A 21,140-nucleotide genomic window follows, 5' to 3' on the forward strand; every position below is an offset into this window, starting at 1 on the left:
TAATTTTATATGAATGCTATAACAACACTGTTCAGGTAGTCAACCTACAAATGGTGTACTTGAAGCACTTTTATGTTGATTAAAATAAAAATCTCAATTTTTTTTCCCAGTACAGAATTTTTATGACTGAAAATTGTTGAATATAAATCTATTGTTTATTTACTCTTTTACTAAGATACATAAATTAATTAAATATCCTTCAAATAGAATTTTACACGGTGAGATCAGCCATCAAAACATTATGAAATATAGACAACAGTTCACTAATTTTGTAATACGGTACAGACAAAAGCCCTGATATTATTACATTATTACTGATTTTCCTTGCACCCACCACATCTTATGTAAGCCTATTGTTACACTGTTTGCTTGGGCATTTACCTTTTCCAGCACACAGTTAGACATTGTACTCAGGAGAAGACATTAGATGATGCCAATATTGTCTGCCCATTTCCCCTAGAAAACAGTGTCTGGCTATACAACGGACATTTAGTCTAGGCTAAAAATGTCTTGATTCAGATTTAGCTACAGTACAGATTCAGCGACACACGAAACTTCAGCGCTGCGTCACATTGCCCTGTCCATAAAGGATTTACAACAACCAAATATAAACTTACATGAGACGTTTGGTTAATATTTGAACTTCTTCTTAAGTTAATAATTGCTTTTGTAGCTCAAAGGTATGTAACGAGCCACTTAAGGAGGAGCTCGATTGAGGTGAAAACTGTTTATTTCAATACAACCTGTACTGGCATTAGCCAGAACAGCCGCATTAGTAGGCAACGCACTCCCCACTACAGCTGAACACGGGAAGAGAATAACAGGCAGTCTAGCATCTGCCTTTCAGCTTTACGCGGTTTTGTGAGTGTCTGCAGTGTGTGTCAGGATTGGTGTTTGATGTTCTATTGATGCTGCACTCCAGTGTTTTTTTGGGTCCCTGTAAATGCAGTCTCTATAGAAACCGCTGCAGTCACTGTCAGGGCTTCACATGAGCAGTCCCTGCCACAGACACCGAGGTCAAAAGACATCTGCGCTTTCTCTGTCCCGCTGTTCTTAAATTACTCTGACCTGCAATTTCTTGTTCTCGTGCACACAGAGCCTTAAAGGGACAGTCCAGCCACAAATTGGTCAGCATTTACTCACTCTCAGGTCTTTCCAGATCTGTCTGACTTTTTCTTATGTGGAACTCAAAAAAAGAAGTAGAACTCCAGTAGAATCGCATTAGCATTTAAATAGGCTTAAACTACATGCTTTAAGATCAAACATAGAGCAAGTGAGAACCAATGATGTTTAGCATTACTTCCCACTTACTGTTTGCTTTTTTGTACTGCATTTCGTATTATTACAGTATATATTGTTTACAGTGCATGTACATTGTTTCTTAATCACCAAATCAGCATATTAGAATGATTTCCGAAGAATCATGTGTCATTTAAAACAGGAGTAATACTCACAAAAATAAATTACAAGTTAAAATATATTCAAATAAGAACAGTTATTTTGAATTCCTACAATATTTGACAATATTACAGTTTATCAAATGAATGCCGTCTCTGTGAGCAAAAAAGACTTTTCAAAAACATTAATCTTACCATTTAAGACTCGGTGTATATAGAAGAATGCAATGTATCCTGTGAAGTGCATCTTTGATTTGCAATACAGACTGGGTGAAACAACATTTCCACTATATTTTTGAAGTGGCTTTAACAACAAAACAAACTTGACTTGAAATTTCAGCACTGTAAACGTCTCCTTTTGTGTTCCACAGAGCAAAGGAATCACACAGGAATGATGTAAGAATGAGAAAATGACGAGACAGAACAAAGGATTTACATTTTGGGTGGATGACACATTCACATTACCCAGAATCCTCAGATCTCATCAAGAGCCATGGGCAACAAAACCAGACCCTGTCCCAGCTTGTGGATAACGGTAACTACACCATTATGCAGCCACAAAGCAAAGTGCTGGCTATTCAAAAGCAGCCATGTATATGTGATTTCAAGACACCTTCCTTATAAACACACATTCTTAAATAACCCAGTGTTCATAGGTCAGGAAAGCTTTGTATACAAGTTATAAATTAAGGTTAAAGTTTCAAAGTCCAAGACAGTAACAAGGCTGTTTACAAGTAAAAAGTTCTGTTCTAAAACCTAGTGAGCTTTCAGTGTCACATACCCCTTCAGAATTCATTCTAATACATTGATTTGTTGCTCAAGAAACATTTCTTAATATTACTTTGGAAACCAGGATACATTATTTCAAAGAATGAAAATATAACTATTTATTTGAAATAGAAATCTTTTGTAACATTACAAATGAACTTACCTTACTGTCACTTTTGATCAATTTAATGCATACGTGCTTAATAAAAGTATTAATTTCCTAAAAAACTACATTTTACTGAGCCCAAACTTTTGAACTGTAGTGTACATATTATAAGTTGCATAAATTGGCAAATTTAAAATGAAGTGGTCTATACGGATTAAACCAAATCAATTTCTATAGATACTTTTCAGTCCATCTGCCATCTTGAATTTCACTGACAATTCATACATGCAATACTGCCTTAGCATAAATACAAAATTGAGGTATAAGGCAGCTGGCAGGATAATGTTGCGGTCTACCTTCTGGAACAGTTGTTTTAATGGAAGCGTGCCCACAGTGCCTTAAGACGCTGTCAAAGCAAACAGCTCACTAGGTTTTGAAACAGAACTCCAGCACAGCTGTGAGCATCAGTGTTTCGGTCCAGGAATTAAAGATTACCTGTAGGAGACGTTGAAGCCGGTGAGATTATACGCAGCGTCACTGAAGAAGTGCAGCAGGGCGAAACCAGACTGTGCCACCACCTCTGGGACAGTCTCATTACTGTAGCTCTCAGGAACAATCAAACCACTGGAACATGAAAGAGAAGAACATTGCATACTTCATACCTCTGCTGACAGGGAACCCAACTGATTTAATAGTTTCAGTGCTTTCTCACTTAATGGTACTCTAGTAGAATGTCTATGTACTTTCTTTATAATGGGCTTTTTAAAAAGTGTTAGGGTTTGGGTTTTGTAGACGTAATATTGTACAAACTATTAGAGTCACTATCCAAGTTCATACTTAGACTTGCAGGCTCACCTGAGGGGTAATCGGTCTTATTTTTTGCTTTCAAATTAGACCAATCTATCATCATTGAATCATTTTAATGCAGCTGACCTTAAAGCCTAAAAATCATATGACTAATTTGTCATTTTCTCCATTTTAAGAAATAAAAATAAAACATTTTGGTGTTGGCAATTTTTTTTTTTGGTTTCTAAAATTTGCTCACCATGGACATTTATTTGATCAAAAATACAGTGAAACTGTACTATTGTGAAATATTACAATTTAGAATAACCGTTTTCTGTTTTTTTTTTTATTTTAAAATGTAATTTATTGCATTCTTTCTGGAAAAGAAAATAATTCCTTCACAAAAAACAAATTTCAGAAAGTTTGAAAGAACAACATTTATTTCAAATAAAAAGGTTTTATAACATTAAAAAAAAGCCAATTTTTGATTAAAATATGAAATGATCAATTTAATACATCCTTGCTGAAAAACGTATTAATTTAGTTAAAAATTTAATTTAATTTATCATGGATCACACATATATCAGGGTATTTCCACCAGAGCTTAGTTATATTTCCTAGTGGACATTCACACAGGATGCTTGTGTTAAAATGTGTCTGATGTGGGATGAGGAGCTTGAGATCTGGAGAACAGCGGCCCCTGCGGAAGTTCCCGTATTCTAATCTGATCCTGGATTAACAGGTCATTACCTGGCCATCTCACTCCTCGTTTACACCTCACGCGTGCACACACACACACACACACACACACAAATAAAGAGAAATGACTAGAATACCTGAAGGCAGCGAGTAAAGGAGAGTATATGGAGTCTCCATCATACAGATACAGATGATCCCAGCTGCACTCGGTGGCGAAATGCTCAAAGCGAAGCCTCAGGATTGAGTTCGGCCTGTCAAGAAAACAACCATCAACCACCGTAAACCACAGAAACACTAAGTATCTGATACAGATTTTTGCCAAACCTGACAGGACCTGAAAAATGGTTTAGATTTGTAATAAATCAAAATGTGAATTATACAAATGCGTGGGGGGTGGAAGAGTATTTGACTTTAATCGAGTGATAAAAGAGTAATCTATTTGAGTTAAGCCAAAATGTAAAATTTAACATTACTGATCAGGTCAAGTGAGGTCACAAGGCCAGGTTCAGGCTTAACGTTCAGACCTCTAATCTGAGAAAGACAGTTTCATTTTCAGGCCAATACTCACTGTCCCTCAATAAGCCATGTGCACTTGGTCTTGTATTTGTAGTTTCCAACTCCATCCGAGAGATAGCCTGAGGGTCCCGTTAGCCTGTGCATGACAGACACAGCATTATTAAACCAATCGAGCAACATTTGCTAACGCATGCACATACACCTAAAGGGACAGGTTATTATAAAGACAAGTATAAATCACCTACAGTTAAGCAATTATATAAAGCAAGTTTAACAGCCCGCAGTAAAAGTATAATTGGGAATTAAACAACAGACGCGTCTCACGTCAAGGTTCAAGGGTCAATAGTGAAAACACAAGCACAGTGCGTGCAGTTTAGCACTAGGTTCACAAACAATGTTCATAACAGACACTAATTCAGATTTTCAACTCTAAGAGATAATTCACTCTAAAATTCAAATTCTGTCATCATTTACAAGAAAGTCCCATGGGTTTATCATAATGGGGACGGTGGGGGGGGGAGGGTACCAGGTGTTGGTCTGGTAACACTTTAGTATTGGGACCAATTCTCACTATTAAGTAGTTATTAGCATGCCTCTTATTAACATATTGGCTGTTTATTAGTACTTATAAAGTACATATTCTGCATTCCTAATCATACCCAATACCTAAACTTAACAACTACCTCACTAATGATTGGACCTTAAAATAAAGTGTGACCAAAATACTACTGAACTGGCTACTGCAAGTGTTTGGTTTTCTTCAAAATATCTTCTTTTGTGTTCAACAGAAGAAACCCATTCATACAGGTCTGGGACAGCTTGAGGGTGAGTAAATGATGATAAAACTATCCCTTTAACATGCTGTCATTTTTTACGGAGTCTAAGAAACTCCCACTCTGGTAGAATTGCGTTTTGTGTGGCAATAGTAGCAACGCTGCATTGTGTGGTGACAAGGTACCTAAGCCTCTGACTACAGTCTCAAGGAGCTTTGTTAACATTGAAAACAGTTCATTAACACACCCACAATCCCGTGGGAGCGGTACATACACTCTCCAGCAGACAGCTGTGACAAACACACATAACCGAGACACGATTCTCGACGGAGCACAGCAATCTTCCACCCAGCCGATTAGATCATCGTTCAACAATGTCCCATTAAAATCATTAACAATTAAAATCACATCATGTATTTCTTCAAATAAAGCACACGGGTTCAATAATGGGCAAAATATTTCAGAATAATTGAGCTGTTGTGCTTTTTTTCTTGTCAGTTTGGCAGTTGTCTCCATTCAGCTTTTATGATGATAGAAGACAGCCGAGCAAACGTCAGAAATGCCCGTCTGCCATAAGTGATTTCAAACCTGGGTCTGCTGAGAATTAGACTTGCTAAGTGCAGACGGAGCTGCTGAGAGACAGAGCACTTAGCGTGAGCTACTGCACGGTTTAACAGAACAAACCATCAGATGGTTTTCAGCAGAAATGCAGTGTTGGTGTGGGGAAACAGTCAGGCTTCTGTACTTCACCAAATGATGCACTAAAAAGAGGCCATTTACTAAAGCAGATCCTGTTGCTGATAATTATGTTACGGAATTATGAATGGGCCGGCAAATTAGAAGACAAGCAGCATACAACATCACGGCTTTCATACAGGATACACAGGCTCTCTTTCTGTGATAGAATTCTATTTATAGATTCCTATTAATAGATTCCTATTAAATGGAAGAAAATAAAATCAGTATGTACTAAGACACAGCTTCCGTATTCACTTTCGCACATACAATACTCGTAACTAAAAAGTAGTGTGGTGTTACTATGAAATAGCCTATATCATGACACTGAATGATTGCCATATTTACATACCATGGACCATGATACCTGATGAAAAACTGAAAAAATGTCCTAGAAACGTGATTTCACCTTTGTCAATTTCCAGAAGCATTGTAAAACAATGACACTGGAATGACCATTAAGCATGGCACCATCTAAAAACAGCATTGGTGCATCCAAAAATCATGTACGGAGTAGGTACTACATTTGAATTTGGAATAATTCACAACCGATAAAAACGTATGTTCTAAATTATTAATAATATAGGTAGTATAAAAAAAAAAACTTCAGACATACTACAATCAGCGTCTGTTGAGACTTTTCACTGCCATGCATAAATCCTCTCCTATGGCCTCATGGGACAGTAAAGTAACCACCAAATGCCCACCTCAGAAGTAGTGGGTCATCCAGGTACTTTTTGCATACTGTTTTTTGAATACTATGAATTCGGAATATAATTTATAAGTTTGTGTACTGTTTTTCACATACTATGTATTAGGGAAGTATTCGATTTCATCCGTTTCAATGACTCATACACAAAACCTCTCCATATCAAAGTCAAATATGCAACATCCTCTTATCAGTGTTTAGTATTATTCATATACTGCTACAGTATTTATTATTATCTTAATATAGCTTTTGGTTTTTACATATTCTGTTTTCATTTTAATTTTAGTTGAAGTTTTAGTCAGTTAAAACACTTTAATTTACTTTAATTTTTTATTATTTAGTTTTAGTACAACTTAAACATATTACAGGTAGTTGCTAAAGCAAGCATTTCTATTTTTTTTTTTTTTCAGTCTGCTATTTATATTTTATTTTATTACTGACATGTAGGTTTCTTTTAGTTATCAAACGAGTCTGATCACTGCACAATATCAATGATTAAACATCACATATCATGAGTCGGATTATGAAAGAACCTGTGATGAGTGTCAAAATAATGGAATATTACTAATATATTACTCTGATGACGCGTGTGCCCACAATATGCCCAATATGCATTTCCTTTGCAGAAATCTACATAGAAACAGAGCTAACAGTGACTTTAGACTGCGTTCCATTGACTTTATTCCTGCTTATTAGCAGGACAGGAACATTCCTGAACTGAGATGAAATGGCAGAATGTTAGGACCGGTCTCTGCCTCCAGCGTGGCTGTGTTGAATTCATGATTGACACCACATGATCATTTGGCTTCAGTCCGCCTGTCTCTTCGCAGCCATTTGGAGCCTGATTCACCCCACATGACCCAACGCCTCCAATGTAGCCAGTGTCTCTGCCAGACTTAGCCCATCAGTGAGCCGCATCCCATGATGGAGCAGCATGTGGCAAAATTTATATTCCAATGAAACCATAAAATACTACTCTTCATTGCCATTTAAGCCACAATTATGGAGATATTTACAGTCCCAGTACAGTACCAAGCAAGTATAACACAACAGACTCAAGTCATTATAAACTATAACAATAATTGCTGACAAGAGGGCGAAATATTCAGCGAAAATATTCAGCATTGAAACATTTCAATCAGCAAAACTTTTAAGGGCCCAAACGATTCGTGCAAACCAGTTGTTTTTTTTGGTGCCCACAGGTTGCAAACATTCAACTATTTAAATGACACAATTATTAAAAACACTTTTTTGTTACATCGTAATTAAAGTGATAATTAAATGAGAACACCTTAAAGTTGATCCTTTGTGGTTACTAAAATGTTTGAAAAAGCTGTTAAAAAAAAATATATGTAACCCTGGAACACAAAACCAGTCATAAATAACACGGCTATATCTGTAGCAATAGCCAACAATACATTGTACGGGTCAAAATTATCCATTTTTCTTTTATGTCAAAAATCATTAAAATATTAAGTAAAGATCATGTTCCATTAAGATAATTTGTAAATTTCCTACAGGAACTATATCAAAACTTTACTCCTGATTAGTAATATGCATTACGAAGAACTTCATTTGGCAACATTAAAAAGTAATTTTCTCAATATTTAGATTTATTTTTTTGCACCCTCAGATTCCAGATTTTCAAATAGTTGTATTTAGACCAAATACTATCCTATCCTAACAAACCACACATTAACGGAAAGCTTATTTATTCAACTTTCAGACGATGTATAAATCTCAATTTTAAAAAAAATTGACCCTTATTTGTGGTTTTATGGTCACATTTATTCAAGAATACATACTTCACAGGACCCCCACCAAATATTTTATAAATAGCCTATATAAAACTTTGAGGGCTTCAAACGAAATCAAAATTAGCACCCTGTTAAAGACCAGTTTCTGACGCCAATATCAGCGCAGGTCGTACATATTCATAATTCCCGAAGACGAGCCTTAATATTACCACACATAAATCAATCTATGACAAAAGTTCCAGCGTGTTTTGAAAGCGCTTTGTTGGTGTCAATGTCACGAGCATCAGCTGGGAATAAGAGCCGTCTGAGTCTCACCTGAAGCGGCCGCCGCAGTGCTGGCACTGCTCCCCGACCCATCCCGGCTCACACACACACACGCCGCTGGCGGTGTTACACTGCCCGTTCAAGCACGGTTTATCGCACTCCTTCGCCTCCGTGGCCGCGGGGAGACGGGCCAGTCCGCTGAGGGCTGTGATGAAGAGAAGAGATCGCAGTACGGTGCCGTGAAGGCCTCCGCGAGCCAGGCCGAGTGTCAGACACCAGCCCCGGCCGAGGGCCCTCCGAACCTCCGCGGCCATTCGCGCAGATACGGCTGACAGTCGGCGTTGAATCCGCTGCTAGTCACTAGCGAATGACTGGAGACAAAGAATGACGGTGTCGTCGATGCTGTCGGCGGCCCGTGCTTTCGTTTCGGAGGCAGATTGTTTTATCTTTTCTTCCCGTTCACATCTTACCGACGCTTATCGCTGCAGTACCGAGACGCATATTGACACCCGGAAATGACGAGTTTTCGGCGAGATGCGGAAGTACGCATTGATTGATAAGAAGCGCGGAATTTAATCCAGTAATTGGGGTAAATGACCCAGAGCAAAGGATATAAACATTAGATATAATATAAAATATTTTTAGGAATAATGCAATATTACGTACAATGCCGTTTAAGTGGTGTTATTCTCTGTAGGATATTTACGTGATTATAAATTATAAAGCATAACTCTCTACAAATCTTTCTAGAGTTATCATCATCATATCAAATTGTGTGTTATATTTATATTCCATTCTACACATTCTGGTGTATCAAAAGTTCCTAAGTGTCTGTAGAGAATCGAACTATAGCTCAACAGCGTTCTCTTGTGGTATTTAACTATCAAATATATCACTACACAATGTAACAAATTTGTTTCATTTAATTTTTTTATAGTTCTTCTGTAATGATTATTATTGTATTGTTTATTTTTTATCATTAATCATGAAACATTGGCTTAGTATTATGCATGAGTAATAACAGATTAGCTTGTATAAGTTGTCAACTTATTTTTTTTTTTTAGTTTTCATGGGCACTTTTAATGATACACAAAGTAATGTGATTTTTCGTATTCAACATGTCAAACAAAACTTTAAAAATAAAAGTGAAACAACTTTCACAAAAATTAGTTTCACTGTGCAATAAAAGATTCTTGGAAAAGCATAATATAAAACATGTCTTATGGCAGGAAACTGCTGTAAAAAAAAAGAAAAAAAGAAAAGTGCATCCTTAAAAAACAATTGATAAAAAAAAAAGCACTTTTACAAACATCATAGAACGTTTATTAAATTCTGACTTGTAAGAAGTCACAATAATTCAATGCACTCCACTGGATGAAGTGCATTCATATACCTTATTTATACCTCAAACCAATCCAACGGATTGATTTTTGTTCTCAACATAAATAAAAACAAATAAACATATTTACATTGACGGCAGGAAACATGGCTGGGCTAAAGAACATGAACATGAAACCGGGATTTCAACAGTCACAAGGAAAAAACATCTGAAGAAACACTGGGGGAAAAGAACTGTCAGAACCAAATGCTACATTAACAACAATGAAACAGGCATGAATAAAACCGATTTAAACCAAGCGACTGAAGAAGATCATTAGGCAGGGAAAGATATGTTGGAAGGATTTGCCACAGTGATCTGAACAAACTGGATCAGCACTCGTTGCTGTCTTCACTGGGTCGGGTTCACAGATACAGGTTAAAAGCTGAAGGGTTCACAAGTGGTCCCTGACATGGATTACAGGGCGCAGTCCTCGTGATTAAGGGTCAAAGGTCATAATCTCATGTCCGTTCTGCAGCATAATGGCCCGTTCAGGAAACACACTAGTATTCACATACATACGGAAGCGGCTCCTGAAGGTGCAGAGGCACCTGGTGCTCTTTAACACGACCACAGAGATCAAATCCTTCATCAGAGACCATAAAGATCCACTCAATCGCTATTCTCTCAAACAATTCTTAGGAAAATCGTCCACAGACGTTCAAAAAAAAAAAAAAAGTTGTAAAAAGCAGTTACTATACAGAAAATTCCATCATATACAAAAGAAAATTGAGTCCCTCTAATCAAAATTGGTAAGAAAAATCATACAATCAGTAATCGCCTGATATGTTACAATTAAGGGTGTGTGCTGAATATTTGGTCGAAGTGATTCCTCCAGCTGTATCCTTTCTTATTGTGTAATTAATCAAAGCACTTCTTATTCAGATTTCTTTTTTTTTTTTTTTAAGGAAAAAAAAAAAATCACAATTTGTTTCAAAATGATTTGAAATACAGTAAACTACTTTTCTGGCTGCTAATGACATGAAGTATTTTACAGAATGATGTTTAAAGTCTGTTTTAAATCACTCAATTCTAAGTCTCATACTGACCATCATCACAAACGTGTCATTCGTGTCTCAAAGTCCAGCTTAAAGGCAGTTTGATTATTTCCACGTCTTCTCAGTCACACGCAGATTCACGTTCATCAAGTACTGTGCACATAAGCCACAAACACTGTAACAGCGAGTGGCTATAACGCCTCTGAACTTGTGCGTTCGGTCTTGAACGAGCACCTTTAAAGCACACAAAGCCTCTCTTGCTTATTATTTAAGCCTATTTACATTAGAGAAGAAAAAGAACTCGTACAATTTTCCATTCGGACAGGAAAGCACACGTCGCACGACTTCCTGTTTAAGACATGCAGAGTGAACGGCGTCCAAAGGCAGGTCATTCATCAGCATTCGTTAGCACTGGAAAAACAACAACTCTCCTCCAACAGCAAGTGTGTGTGTGGGAGAGTGTTCAAATGCTTCTGGAGTATGGAATCATGGGATTGGTCAACGAGGAGTTGAAAGAAATGCGATGGGGGCTTATTGTAAATCCGCGAACGCCCTTGGCACAAATGCCTCAGCGGGCATCTTGTTTAATGGTTACGATGTGTTTGGTTCCAGTTGTAGAGATTTGTGGAATGATCTGTTGTTTAGTTGGGCTCAGTTTATCTGTACGATAGTGTCTGAATGATGTGCGTTCAAAGAGTTGATGACTGGTTGTGTTTGTCATCCCGCAGATGAGGCACAGTATGTGTCTGTCTTTGAGTGGGAGTTCTAGTTTGAGGAGGATATCTGTCGCGACGGTCGTCCTGCAGATGAAGCGCTGTACGTTCGAGTGCGTTGTCGAATTCTGCAGGGCACCTCCAGCTCCTGGAATATAGGGGCCTCTGTGATCTCTGATGCCTCTGGCCGCTCCGCAGGCACTCGGGACAGCATACAGCGCACCATCTGAGCCTGAAACACAAACATAATGGTAAATATTTATTTATGTTTTAATGCCTTAACAGCAACAATGGCTGTATTCATTGCAATATTAACAGTACCATTTCAATACATAATTTACGATAATATAACATTATCTTAAGCAGTCACTTTATAGTACTGATAAAAATCATATAGAATCTTAATGATATTAGTGTGTGGAATAATGCATTTATATATATATATATATAGAGAGAGAGAGAGAACTATTGTCTATATGAACAAATATATGAAATGGTCTATATGAACAAATCAGCGAAGATGATGTGTGCCAGGTCTTCAGGAAAAACAAAAGAAGGAAAGCACCAGGCCCAGATGGTGTGTCACCAGCCTGTCTAAAAACCTGTGCTGATCAGCTGGCCCCCATCTTCACACAGATCTTCAACAGATCACTGGAGCTGTGTGAAGTCCCCTCGTGCTTCAAACGCTCCACCATCATCCCCGTCCCAAAGAAACCCAAAATTACTGGACTTAATGACTACAGACCTGTGGCCCTAACGTCTGTAGCCATGAAATCATTTGAAAGACTGGTTTTGGCTTATCTGAAAGACATCACTGGACCCTTACTGGACCTACAGGGCAAACAGGTCTGCGGATGATGCAGTCAACATGGGACTGCACTTCATCCTGCAGCATCTGGACAGACCAGGGACTTATGTGAGGATCCTGTTTGTGGACTTCAGCTACGCTTTTAACACCATCATCCCAGACACCCTTCAGAATAAACTAACCCAGCTCCGTCCCCACCTCCGTCTGCCAGTGGATCACCAGCTTCCTGACAGGCAGACAGCAGTTAGTAAAGCTTGGCAAATTCACATCCAGCACTCGTACCATCAGCACTGGAGCTCCTCAGGGCTGCGTACTCTCCCCACTGCTCTTCTCCCTCTAAACCAACGACTGCACCTCTAAAGACCCCTCTGTCAAGCTTCTGAAGTTTGCAGACGAGACCACACTGATCGGCCTCATCCAGGACGGTGACGAGTCTGCTTACAGACAGGAGGTTAAGGAGCTGGCTGTCTGGTGCAGTCTCAACAACCTGGAGCTTAACACGCTCAAAACTGTGAAGATGATCGTGGACTTCAGGAGAAACCCCCCTGCTCTCCCCCCACTCACCATCATGAACAGCACTGTGACTGCAGTGGAGTCATTCAGATTCCTGGGCACCATCATCTCCCAGGACATGAAGTGGGAGATTCACATAGACTCCATTGTCTGGAAGGCCCCTCAGAGGTTGTACTTTCTTCACCAGCTGAGGAAGTTCAACCTGCCACAGGAGCTGCTGAAACAGTTCTACTCTGCCATCATTGAATCCATCCTTTGCACTTCAATATCTGTCTGGTTCAGCTCAGCTACCAAGTCTGACCTCAGAAGACTACGGAGGATAGTCCGGACTGCTGAGCGAATTAGTGGTACAACCCTCCCCACTCTCCAAGAACTGCACTTATCCAGAGTGAGCAAAAGGGCTGGTAAAATCACTATGGACCCCTCACACCCAGCACACTCCCTCTTTGTCTGGTCGACGCTACAGAGCTCCGTGCACCAGAACGACCAGACACAGGAACAGTTTCTTCCCTCAGGCAATCCATCTCATGAACACTCAACAATAAATGTGGAACACACAACTATAATACATTATCCATTCACCATACTTATTTTATTTTTATTTTCTCATTTCTAATTTGCACATACTTGACCTGTACATACATAGTTGTTTATATTATATATTGTGTTTTTGCTGCTTTGTACATTGCCTTTTGGTTAATTGTTGTTATTCTTTTATTATCTGTGTCCTGTCCTGTTGCTGTCTTTCTGTTGCACTGTGGAGCTTCTGTCACTACAACAAATTCCTTGTATGTGTAAACATACTTGGCCAATAAAGCTCATTTTGATTCTGATTCTGAAATAACCAAAAGCAAGGTAATTTTCTATTCTCACAATAGAAAATGGTGGGTGAACAAAACTGTATCCTACAGGGTTGTGGTATGTACTATACAAATACAGTATTCTAAATTTAGCATTCTAAAACAGGTCTGACAACTGCATTCTGCTGCTGTATGATTGAAAAGCAGTATCGACTGGAGATGTTGATGTTGTAATTGTAACTTTGCACCTATAGGGGGCACTAGAAGTGTTGTTCATCTTTAGGATTTCCCAATTGTAAGGTCCCTCCCACTCCACTTCCCACCACCATTGCAAAATACCCAGCTGTATAGACAAACAAACTTACTTCCAGGACATTGGCCTCACAGAAAGCAGCAGGAAACTGCAGGGCTCTGACCTCTGTGAGAGTCTGAAAGAAAAACAGTTAGATGTTTATCATTCGGTACAATATAATAAAATATTGTATTCAAAATTTTTATTCTTGCATTCACTTAAGTACATTAGCGTTCTGCCTTTTAATTTTTTGAAAAGAAATACATACTTTTATTCAACAAGGACAAATGAAATTGATCAAAAGTGACAGTAAATACATTTATATTGCTACAAAAAAATACTTATTTTTTCAAATAATAGTAAATATTTTACAGGAATAAATTATGTTAACAGTTGTTTTATATTGTAATAATATTTCACGATATTTTGATTTGTACTGTATTTCTGATCAAATAAATGCAGCCTTGGTAAACATAAGAGACTACTTTCAGAAACAAAAATCAGACCTCAAAAATCTAAACAATGGTCTTACCCTGACTCTCTCCATCTGGGTGCGGAATGGACAGAGAAGCTCAAAAAGAATCAGGCCGAGGGAATAAATGTCTACCTTGTGAGAATAAGAATTCCCAGACAGCTACAGAGGGAAAAGGATGAGAAGAAAGGGAAAAATCAATAGTTTTTAAATAAATATATTTTTACATTTTACATAAAAATAAAAATGACACGTCCTTGATGGTTACGAGGATGTTGTTATGAGTCTGTTAAGGTGCTCTTAGAGATATTGATATGTGGTTGCTAACTGGCCCATGTCAAATGAGCCCACGTTAAGTCTCTTTGACATTCAAATCCTTAAATGTGACTCAGTTCCCTCGTTTTATCTTCCGCCAGCATTTTCCTTTGGCTTGTTTTATGTTAAACAGCAGCACTGTTTTCACTCTAAATTGTGTGTAGTTTGGGCAGTGAGTGACAGGAACTGACCTGTTCTGGGCTCATGTAAAGTTTGGTGCCTACTTGCCCAGTGTGACGGGCATAGACTGGCATTGGTGTGAGGGTACTCAGCTCCTCGTCATCTTCTTCCTGATCCATGGCAGTGACCAGTCCGAAGTCGCCCACCTTCACCACGTCATCCATTGTGAAGAAGATATTAGATGGCTGAGAGACAAAGAGAAAGGAAAGAAAAGAAAATGAAGCGCAGTTTGCATTGGAAAAACCCCTCAATGCAAGCACGTTTTCATTTTTAACACCAACCTTAAGATCTCTGTGCATAAGCCCTTTGCTATGCAGGAAATCCACAGCTTCTGCGATCTGCAGGAAGATGTCCAGACACTGAGCGTGTTCCCTGAGCTCAGGCAGACACCTCTGAGCCATCCAGTCCTTCAGGTTCTCCTTCCTGCACAGCTGCATCTGAATGTACAAGTAGACCTTAGGTGTGAGTGGAGGCCGCATGGCAGGACAGGGGGTGCTGGGGACCAGGCTCAGAGAGGTGGGCCTTGAAGGTACGGAAGAAGGAGGTCCAGCTGATGCACTATGCTGAGGTTTGGAGCCAGACTGTGAAAGGCACGCAGGTGGCACAGGTGTACTTCCGCTGAGGTCACTGTCATTGTCCTGGTGTTCACAGCCCGAGTCCTCGAAGACGATATCGAAGGAGGAAGAAGTGCAGTCGCCATGAGTAACTGTGCGGGGAGGGCAGAGCTCAAAGGAGTGCGGGGAATCGGAGATCTCCAGGATAGCGTCTGGGTTGGCCTGACTGCCACGCTCTGACATCATACCGTCTGGCCCCAGGCCCTCCACACACACCTGATCCCCTCCACACACACTCGTGTCGCCACCGGCCGCACACATGCATGAGGAGTCCACTGGAGAAGGGGTGGCCACAGGAACCTTGACTGAGAACGCCTCCATGTGGTCAGGAGAGCTCAGCAGCCAGTCAGCAGTGCTGAAGAAAAAATAATGTCCTTGCTTACAGATTTATTACGATAAAGCAGATTTATTTTTATAAGAAAAAATAAATTGGACATACAGACAAATGTGTATTTAAATACAAAAAATACTGCAAACATATATTTACACTATAGGTCAACATTTTGGAACAACTAATTATTTTGGTTTTGAAGTAAGTCTCTTATGCTTACAAAGGCTGCCATTATTTGATCAAAACTACAGTGAAAACAGGAATATTGTGAGACATTATTACAAATTAAAATGACTTTTTATTTTAATGTATGTTTAGATGTAATTTATTCCTGTGATAAAGCTGTATTTTCAGCATCATTACTCCAGTCTTCAGTGTCACATGATCCTTCAGAAATCATTATATCATTATTAGGTGCTCAATTACTATCAACTATTATTGGTACCCAATTAATGATTAATTCTCATTATCAATCTTTTTTTTGCTGCTTAATATTTTTGTGGAAATCATGAGTAGAAATCCTTTAAGGATTCATTAATGAATGGGGGGGGGGGGCTGCATTTTGTTTTTGGGAAAAAAGTAACATTATAAATATCTAAACTGAAACTTCTGATTAATTTTATGCATCCTATCTGAAATATACTAAATCCAGAAGAACTGTGGCAACGTCTCCAAGATGCTTCAAGAATCCATACCTGAAAAATTATGCGCCAAGTGTACGTAGGACAAAAGCTGCTTTAAACGCAAAGAACGATCACACCAAATGTTGATTCAGTTTAGTTAATAGAAGTTACTTGATAAAGAAAATCTATTTATGACATTATTTTTTACAGCATTCTCATTTTACTGAATTTTTACACAAGTGCCTAAAACTTTTAATAGTACTGTAGCTTTCCAGGTAATATAATATATATATTTATATATATTAAGGCTGGGCAAGTTAACGCATTAATTAACACCGACAATTATTTTATCGTGCATTACTGCAGTTTTTTTTTTATTTATTATTATTGTTATTTTGAAAGCCCGTTGCTCCCTGGTGAATACACATACAGAAAAACCCTGGGTCACAGGAGGGGTGAGATGTTGATCAGTACTGGCTTGGGATGGGCATCATCACGTGTCTCAACCGATGAGAGCATTTGGGGTGGGCCTAAAGACTGCTGCAGCGCTCACATGAACGCTCCCGATAACATTATTTAGGCTAAGCATCAACATTCACAAACAACTGTTCACTGTTATTTTTAACAGAAAAGCAGGCACGGGCTGCTGCGTGCATGGTTTGGCATGGCAGAATGTGGGCAGCACTCCCTTTATTATCACTAAAAAGCTGACATCTCAGTTCATCGCTATCTCATAAAGCTCGGTTATATCAATGAATATATGCACAATAAATCTTCTATAATGTCTATACTTTGTGTGTTATAATGAGAGGATTCGTAAGCATGCCAGTTTCAGCACTGTGCAAGAAGTTGAGCGGTGAGTGGATTCTAACTTAAACACCTTTGATTGGCCATTGCATTCCTGAAATTTAAAAGCTATCTGTGATTGTCTACATTGCTCAACGTGGCAAACATGCGATACAAATAGAAACTGCCTATGCTTGCGCATGTTTATCATTTTTATGTTATATTAGTTGCTCTTGTTGCTTTTGTGCAATAGATGAATAACAATTTATATATATCTTTTTTATAGATATTTTAGGTTTAGATATTTCTATTTTGCGGGAGTCAATATATATATATATATATGTATATGTATATAAAATGTTCTTGCTTCCAGATATGTGTATGTATGTATATGCCGTTTTAAACGTTGATAAGAGTCAGCAAAAAGGTCAAACTTTTTTTTCCCCCAATATTTACACTATTTTGATGGATTTACGTGACATTTGCCATTTTTCATGAATATTTAGGAGCTGTCGCAATAATTCGCTAGAGAATTTTTCATGAGTTTTACAGGCCCGGAAATCATGACTTAAAAAATTCTCTGGCTATCCATGACCGCAACAACCCTGTATTTATCAAAAGTCACCAGGTTTCTGTTCAAGGCCATGTTTCGAACCTTGCATCTTTGAGCCAGCGTTTGTCCATGTCCTCCTGCCAGCCCTGGGGTGGGCTCTCCTGCCAAGCGTTAAAGTAACGGATGATGCCTGGGTGTTCCAGCTTAGCTAGAGCCTTCACCTCTCGCATGACCTTCTCCCGAGCCAACTCCCTACAATCACAAACACAGCATTACACTCAAACATACACACACCTGTATCCCAAATGGATGTTATTTTATGGAGTACTAATGTTTGTGTTGATTGATACCTGTTTGGTAGACGGATCCTCTTGATGGCGTAGTTGCAGTCATCCACTTTGTTACGTGCCTCAAACACGACACCAAATCCACCACGTCCCAAACACTGCACTGGCTCGAAGTCTGTCAAGTACCTGATATGCACAAACACAAATCAGTTATGAAAATATTCCTTTGGACTTTGTTCTGCTGATCTGAATCACCACTGTATGTTGTACAATAGTACAGCGGTGTGTGTCGGCGTTCAACTGAGCATGCAGAGAAGCCTACTAAAACGGTTACATACTGTATAAATTAGTCATTTAAAACGTCAATTGAAAACAATCAAACTCAAACACAGCAAGAGCACTTGAGTCATAATAGCTGTGCATTTACCCTTGAGAATTTAAAAGCTAAATATGATCATGATGCCATCTGTGCATTCCACATTCAGCAACTGCAAGTCTCTGATGCACCATGTGCAAACAAGTGTAAACTATTTTAGGAAAGGAGTTTGAATTTTCTTATTTAAAAGAGGAACTCCAACTGTAATTCTGACTGATGCATTTGTTACGCCTTCATTAGAAGGTAAAGTGAAATGTGTTTCAACAACCTGACTGAGCTGGACACTGGCTCAACCAATGGTGTAAGTATGAAGTGAGACTACCTGTTTGTCTAAACAATGGAAAATGCAGCGTGTTTGAAAAAAAAAGCCATTATTTCAGATTTTTTTTGTTTTTGTTTTTTTACCTAGTACTAGTTGTAAGTTTGCTGTAGTATTTTTTTAAACTGGTTCCCTCATGAATCTGAAAACCCTGGAAAACTTTACATAAACATTCTCCTCTGTGAAGGCATAATACATTGTTATATTATACTATATGTGTGCCTGCCTGTGTGTATATAGAACACTGCTTAAAATTTTATTTTTGGTTTTAGGCATAAGTAAAAACAAAAAAAAAAAAGAAAGAAAGAAACCAGACCTCATCCTACATTTCACTGCTGGTTATACCCTGTATAATTGTGTATGTGACAAATAAAAATCTTGAATCTTGAATGACAGATGGTTCAGTTAAACAAACAATTAATTAATCTATTAACAACAAACTATTAACAACAGAAAATTAACAATCAATTATTAATTTATAATTAGCTCATTTCAAATAACGATTTACATATGCTTACGAAACTTTTTCTTCTTAATACATTTTCAGTTTGCTCTCCATATTTAAATGCATTGATGCTGAACATGGCCTTAATTTCTTTAAATGTACTATTAATTGATAACTATTAATGAACCGAAACAATGAATAGTAAATGCAGATTTAAGTTGGTCTCCAATAAATAAATAAATAAATCTGCATTTACTACTCCTTATTTCGGTTTCAGTTTTTTAAATTAACATCAACAATTAATTGTAATGATAATTAACTATCTTACACTAACAAGCTATGGACCCAAAATCAACATTAACATAAATATAAAATTCAAAATGCATGCTCACTTACCTAGAAACATATTCACAAGGACGTGTCTCTGTGACAACAATTTCTTTGGGTTCTGTAATGTCCAGTTCAAACTTGCTGTCAGTTTGACACTGTGTCTCAGACTCCTTTCGTTGCTGCACAGATGAATTAAAACAGAGCAAAATGCATGACTTTTCACTGACATTATTTTGACACTATAAAAAACATAAGATGTTGTGTCTATTGAGAGTTTTTGTTTACCCGCACGTATGTTGTGGGCGGGTGGAAGAACTTGCGGACAATGTAGGTGGTGGCAGCGATGCAGAAGATGATGGTGCCCAGAATCTCTTTCCACCACGGAAGCAGCAGCACAGGGTCTTTCCTTCTCACCGGTGACCCCTCTCCATCTTTCTTCAGCAGAACACTCACTGCCGTCTCATCACGCCGGTTACGGTAACGAGGACTGTACGGAAAGTAGTATCCATTATCTACATGGGGAAACAGAGAAGATGATGAGTTCAAATGGTCTTTCAAACTACATGTTCACAGTCAATCCAAGTGTTGAAATGGACTAAAGGACTGTTGTTCTTACCATATGGGTACTGCAGTATTGACAGAGCTCCATTACTGTACTCCTCATGAGAGAATTTATCATTATTCAGACATTTATCAAACTCCTCGGAGCCCACCAGGACTGGAGTACGGGAAGGGGAGTCTAGAAAGAAATGGACAAGTGTTATTGACAACATCACATTCTTTTTTTGTGTGTATATGGTAGGGATGGGCGATATCTTATCGTTTGCGATATACCGTTGAAAATTCTCCTCACGATAAAAATTTGTCTCCTCACGATAATAACGATAAGTCTAGTTGATGACGTAGTTTTGTGCGCGCCCGATTCACTGTTCACGTGCGGAGTGAACAGTGCGCTCAAGCGCTCCTAAAAAGAAAATTAAGTGTAGAACCCTGAGATATATTTCTCATGTATGTGAGGAGCACCAATTTTAAGTTTTCTTTTTGTATTATTATTATTTTAAGTTGTTTCATTATCAGGAAAAAATGCAAGTGATCCGCGCGAGCACCTCACTGTCATGCATGCGCATTCTTTTCCGCACAAACACTTGAATATGAATAATAGTCTAGACTCTAGAGCATAGCCTCATACACTTGTTTTAATAAATGGCTTATGCATTAAATAAAGATACAAAACAGGTTGTTAAATATGCTGAATATATTGTTCAAATATTTATAAAATGTGAAACTGTAGCTAATCTTATTAGCGGTCTAGCATTTTGCATCTGCATAACATAGTGAATTATTTTTTAACATGAAATGATACAAAATAAAACCAAACAACAAAAAAAATGTAGACAAATAAGAATGATGTAGCCCACATCTCTTGAGCGTGCGTCGCACTCAGCATGCGCGTGAACACGCAAAATCTTGCTCTCTGCATGAATGCAACGCAGATAG

The 21,140-nt window shown here is 38.3% G+C and overlaps 2 protein-coding genes across 2 annotated transcripts in view; both read right to left on the reverse strand.

Moving 5' to 3' along the window:
- The window catches only part of LOC306882847 (attractin-like), a 61,933-nt gene extending 52,906 nt beyond the window's left edge, over positions 1-9,027 (reverse strand). Inside the window, exons 1-4 of the mRNA XM_079437801.1 lie at positions 8,562-9,027; positions 4,325-4,408; positions 3,894-4,007; positions 2,767-2,895 (exon numbers count right to left, since the gene is read on the reverse strand). Coding sequence (XP_079293927.1) covers positions 2,767-2,895; positions 3,894-4,007; positions 4,325-4,408; positions 8,562-8,824 — 590 coding nt within the window. The 5' untranslated portion in view covers positions 8,825-9,027. The remainder of the gene's footprint in view (positions 1-2,766; positions 2,896-3,893; positions 4,008-4,324; positions 4,409-8,561) is intronic.
- Positions 9,028-9,547: 520 nt separating this feature from the next.
- Positions 9,548-21,140, reverse strand: part of LOC306882500 (eukaryotic translation initiation factor 2-alpha kinase 3-like) — a 33,032-nt gene continuing 21,439 nt past the window's right edge. The window contains exons 8-17 of the mRNA XM_079437160.1: positions 20,260-20,382; positions 19,929-20,155; positions 19,710-19,822; positions 18,237-18,359; positions 17,989-18,138; positions 15,261-15,948; positions 14,991-15,164; positions 14,545-14,646; positions 14,086-14,148; positions 9,548-11,831 (exon numbers count right to left, since the gene is read on the reverse strand). Of these exons, the coding sequence (XP_079293286.1) occupies positions 11,652-11,831; positions 14,086-14,148; positions 14,545-14,646; positions 14,991-15,164; positions 15,261-15,948; positions 17,989-18,138; positions 18,237-18,359; positions 19,710-19,822; positions 19,929-20,155; positions 20,260-20,382 (1,943 nt within the window). The 3' untranslated portion in view covers positions 9,548-11,651. The remainder of the gene's footprint in view (positions 11,832-14,085; positions 14,149-14,544; positions 14,647-14,990; positions 15,165-15,260; positions 15,949-17,988; positions 18,139-18,236; positions 18,360-19,709; positions 19,823-19,928; positions 20,156-20,259; positions 20,383-21,140) is intronic.

The sequence above is a fragment of the Barbus barbus genome, assembly GCF_936440315.1.
Source record: "Barbus barbus genome assembly, chromosome: 16".
Taxonomy (NCBI): Eukaryota; Metazoa; Chordata; class Actinopteri; order Cypriniformes; family Cyprinidae; genus Barbus; species Barbus barbus.